This window comes from Quercus suber, unplaced genomic scaffold (genome assembly GCF_002906115.3).
Source record: "Quercus suber isolate HL8 unplaced genomic scaffold, Cork oak 2.0 scaffold_583, whole genome shotgun sequence".
NCBI classification, from domain to species: domain Eukaryota; kingdom Viridiplantae; phylum Streptophyta; class Magnoliopsida; order Fagales; family Fagaceae; genus Quercus; species Quercus suber.
In genome coordinates, this window is record NW_027070028.1 from 135,040 (window position 1) to 140,408 (window position 5,369).

Genomic DNA, 5,369 nt, shown 5'->3' on the forward strand with positions numbered 1-5,369 from the left:
CCATAAATACATTTTTTATGTATTATTTTAAACTACAAAAACTTGAATTTAAATAATTGATTGATGAAAAGACTATTGATATTCGATCACCTTGAAATTTTGCAAATATAGAGAATATATGAAGATAATGTAATCCAACGGTAGATTTGTTAAAATTGGTATCCTATTAAAAAATATTGAGTGGTGTAACATTACTTAGAGTTACACCGAGTGTAACTTGAACCCAACTCATATATATATATATATATATATATTTAAGTTTGATTGCCTATAACTCGATTTTCTACAAATCTAGTTTTATATTGAAACTCGATTTTGAGAAAATCGAGTTTCAAAATAAGGACATGCTCCTATATAGTGTCAAAACAAGAACAAATAGCTAGATATTTTAAAAAATAAGGACAAAAGCCAATTTTCTTCCATGGTTTGACGAATGGGATGGTGAGGAAATAATAAGAGATATAGGTACGTTAGTTTTGAATGCCTTAGAGCCACCTCAAAACTTGGAAGATTTAAGCATTGAAAGGTACGGGAACCAACAATGTTTCCTAATTGAATGATGTCCTTATCCAATTTGAAAAGGCTTTATATTTACTATTTATCTTTAGGGCATTTACGGATTTTCCTCCTCTGGCAAAACTTTAGTTCCTTGAATCATTGACTATAGGGTATATGAATAGATTGAAAAAGGTGGGTGTTGAATTTATGGGAATTTGCTTTAAAAAAAAAAGAATTTATGGGAATTGAAGAATCCGCAAAGAAGGAAAAAGACAATATAATAATAACACTATTCCCAAATTTGATATCTCTCTTCTTTTCGAGATTAAACGAGTGGGAAAAGTGAAACGGGATTTGGAGGAGAAGAAGATAGTGTCAGATTCACTCTACAATGCCACATCTTCAACGTTTGAGTATCTGGAAATGTATTTTTTTTCTAAATAACAATAGATATTAAAAATTTAGTTAGTTGTCATGTCAGAAAAGAATGTTGAAAACTAGCATCTCGAGTGTCTAAAACTCGAGTTCCAAGATAAAAATCAAGTTTTTAAGTCTTGATTTGTAAAAAAAAAAATCCACGTGAAAAACGAGTTTTAAAGACTCGAGTTCGGAAAACGCTGCTATAGGGATTAAAAACGTCACTATAGGGCTTAAAAATGGAGTTATAAAAAAATTTAGCATAAAAACGCCGCTATAGGGCTTTGAAACGTCACTATAAGACTTAAAAACGCCACTATAGGGGCAAATAAACTAAAAATTTTTTTGCATGGAACTCAAGTTTCTAAAACTCAAGATCTATGTGGCATTTTCAAATATGGATCTCAAGTTTCTAAAACTAAAGATGTATACTTTCCCTTATAGTTTCAAGCATTGCCTAACTAACTATATACAAATCTTTTGCACAACTATTCTGCACATTCCCTCATCTGGAAATGCCCAAAGTTAAAGTCGGTGCCGAACTTCCTTCGCACAACTCCATTATACAAATTGGAGATCCTTGACTGTCAAATTCTGGTGAAACGCTGCAAAAAGGGACAAGAGAGGAGTGGCCCAAGATTTCCCACATCCCAAGGTTTCTTCTTTTATTTTGCAATATGAAAGGGACAAAATACCTTGGAATGTCTTATGTGACTGAACGGAGCGAATATGGTCCGTTTACGCCCAAATAAACGGATCCATCATTTGCACGGGCCTCCATTGGACGGACCTGATGTGAACGGGCCAGATATGGACGGAGTGAAGGATGGTGGGCTAGTTGTCCATGGGCCTGTTGAGTCCCTAATGGGGGATATTTTGACCCACTCTCATAAGGGCCCAAATAGAGTCCTTGCGCTAGCAGGACTCCGGAAATCTTATATATTTGGTAAAAATCTTCCGCATAAGGAGGAGACTTATTCATCACGTTTAGGATTCTACAAGGAGAGTCCTATAAGGAAAAGTCACTATAAAAGCCCCAATACCCTCACAAGTCAAGGTACACATAATTAACCCCTCTCTAGCACTCTAGAGTTGTGAGAATATTTTCTGACTTGACCTTCGGAGGGTGTTCGGCCGGCACCACACCGGTGTCCTTCGATAGGTTTTCTCTTTTGTTTCGTGCAGGTCAGTATACGAGCGAAAGGAGCATCGTGCGATTCATTGGTGAATTTTTCTTGATTCATCAGTTGGCGCTGTCTATGGGAAAATCGAGTAATTAAGCCATACTATCGTTTCCCGGACTAAAAGGTTGCATGGTACTCACTCGCTCAATGGCAACTACTAATGACGTGCAAGGAGAAGAACCACCCACGACTGCCCTCGAGAGACAAGTTCAGACCCTTAGTACCGCCGTGGAGCGTCTCACCAAACAGAACCTCGACTTGGAGGAACAACTGCGCCAAAAGAATGCAGCACTAAATAACCGGCCAGAAGATCAGGAAGGGACTAGCGCTCCAAACAGGAATCAGGAGAGACTTGAGGGCAGCCACGCCCCAAGTAGGCCGGAGAGGCAGCACGTGAACATGCCATCCCTCACGGATGCGACTCCACCACATATTGCCGCCGAGATGCAGGCAATGAGGGAACAGATGGAGGTCATGATGAACGCCCTCAAGGGGCGAGTCTCCAGTGACCTTGACGATCTGGTCAATCGTACCGACTCACCCTTCACCGCGGCCGTGAACTCCTTCCCCCTACCCCACAAGTTTCGCATGCCGAATATAGATAGCTATGACGGGGTGAAGGATCCTCTGGATCACCTGGAAACTTTCAAAACCCTGATGCATCTATAGGGGGTACCGGACGAAATCATATGCAGGGCCTTCCCAACTACACTGAAGGGTTTCGCAAGGATTTGGTTCAGTCGGCTGATACCGAACTCCATCAGTACTTTCAAAGAACTAAGCGCTCAGTTCACCTCACACTTCATAGGGGGACACAGGTACAAGAAGTCCACAGCGTGTTTGATGAGCATCAGGTAGAGAGAAGAGGAGACGCTAAGATCTTACATAACCCGCTTCAATAAGGAAGCACTCTCAATTGATGAAGCTGACGACAAGATACTGGTGGCAGCTTTCACGAACGGACTGCAGAAGGGCAAGTTTTTGTTCTCACTATACAAAAACGACCCCAAAACCATGTCAGAGGTACTCTACATGGCCACCAAGTACATGAACGCGGAAGACGCGCTGCTTGCGCGGGAAGAAAGGCCCAAGAAGAGGGAACGCCAGGTGGACATGCGCCAGGACCAAGGGCAGAAAAGACCAAGGACAGGAGACAGAAGGGACGAAAGGCGCCCTAAGCCCCCAAGCGGGAAGTTCACAAGTTTCACCCCCCTGAACGCCCCAATTGACCAAGTCTTGATGCAGATCAAAGACGAGGAGACACTGACATTCCCAGGAAAACTAAAGAGCGACCCAAGCAAACGGTCGCGAGACAAATATTGTCATTCCCACCAAGATCATGGCCACGACACGGCCGAATGCTACGACCTAAAGCAGCAGATTAAAGCCCTCATTAGACAAGGGAAGTTGCAGAAGTTCGTCAACAAAGAAAACACGGATCATAATCGCCAAGAGCCAGCCCCCCGACGGGATAACGAGCGTCCAAGACCCCCCATCGGAGACATAAGGATGATAGTGGGGGGAACCGCATCTACCGGTTCTTCCAAAAAGGTTCGAAAGACGTACTTTAGATCGGTCCTGAACGTCCACATGACGGGCTCGAGGCCCAATACCACACGGATGGAGAGCCCTATTATAGGATTCACCGAAGAAGACGCGAGGAGACTTCATCATCCGCATGACGATGCGCTAGTCGTCAGTATACGTGTGGGGGACTACAACGTCCACCGAGTGCTAATCGACAACGGCAGCTCAGCAGACATTCTATACTATCCAGCATTCCAGCAAATGGGGATAGACAGAGCACGATTGATGCCGGCAAGCGCTCCCCTTGTCGGCTTCGGAGGGACCAGGGTATTCCCAGTAGGTTCCATCACACTCCCGGTAACGGTGGGTGATTACCCACAAGAACTCACTAGGAATGTAATGTTCCTCGTAGTAGACTGCTCCTCCGCTTACAACGGAATTCTCGGACGACCCACACTTAACTCATGGAAAGCGGCAACATCCACATACCACCTAATGATCAAATTCCCAACGAACTATGAGATTGGGGAATTGCGGGGGAATCAGGCAACCGCCCGAGAGTGCTACATTGCCATGTTAGAAATGGAAGATCACCATCAGGCAATGTGCATAGAAGAACAGCGGACGGTCGCAGAACCAGTTGAGGAGCTGGAGGAGGTAATACTCAACGAGTCTAAACCGGAGCGAACAACCAGAATTGGAACATTGGCCTGTCAACCTGTGCGCCAGGCCCTCATAACACTCCTCAGAAGGAACCAAGACATCTTTGCATGGAACCATGAAGACATGCCCGAGATCGATCCCTCTGTCATAGTCCACAAACTGAACGTGAACCCTTCAACCCCCCCAGTCCGGCAGAAAAAGTGAGTGTTCGCTCCTGAACGGGACAGAGCAATAGCACAGGAGGTCGGAAAACTACTCGAAGCGGGTTTTATAAGGGAGGTATATTACCCAGAGTGGTTGGCGAACGTGGTCATGGTCAAGAAAGCTAGTGGGAAGTGGCGGATGTGCATCGACTTCACGGACCTTAACAAAGCATGCCCAAAGGATAGTTACCCCCTCCCGCGGATAGATGCACTGGTCGACTCCACGGCCAGACACCAGCTCTTAAGTTTTATGGATGCGTTCTCGGGCTATAACCAGATCAAAATGGAGGAACCCGATCAGGAGAAAACATCCTTCGTCACCAGCCAAGGCCTCTTTTGCTATAAGGTGATGCCGTTCGGACTCAAGAACGCCGGGGCAACATACCAAAGATTAATGGACAAGATGTTCGCACACCAGATTGGTAGAAACGTACAGGTCTACATGGACGACATGCTGGTCAAGAGCCAGTTCGAAAAAGATCATCTGAGCGACCTCCAGGAGACATTCGATACCCTACGGTCATACAACATGAAGCTGAATCCGGACAAGTGTGCATTCGGGGTGACGGCAGGAAAATTCTTGGGTTTTATGGTGTCCCAAAGAGGAATAGAGATCAATCCAGAGAAAATACGGGCCATCATGGAGCTTGAACCACCAAGGACAACAAAGGAGGTACAGAGCTTGAACGGCAGAGTTGCTGCCTTGAACAGGTTCGTCTCAAAAGCAACAGACAGGTGCTTACCGTTCTTCCGCGTCCTGAAGAAATCATTCGAGTGGACGGAGGAGTGCCAGAAGGCATTTGAGGATCTAAAGAAATACCTTTCCTCGCCACCTTTGCTCAGCCCATCCAAACCAGGGGAAGATCTCTACTTATAC

General features: G+C 44.9%; 1 protein-coding gene across 1 annotated transcript; it reads left to right on the forward strand.

Annotated features, from left to right (window-relative positions):
- Positions 1 to 3,113: 3,113 nt before the first annotated feature.
- On the forward strand, positions 3,114 to 4,493 carry LOC136063830 (uncharacterized). Its single transcript, XM_065764766.1, has one exon. It carries the CDS (start codon positions 3,114 to 3,116, stop codon positions 4,491 to 4,493), a length of 1,380 nt encoding a protein of 459 aa, XP_065620838.1.
- Positions 4,494 to 5,369: the final 876 nt, after the last annotated feature.

What these genes read in the sequence shown, in the direction of transcription:
- LOC136063830 (XM_065764766.1), top strand. Translation starts at nt 3,114, where the DNA reads ATGTCAGAGGTACTCTACATGGCCACCAAGTACATGAACGCGGAAGAC.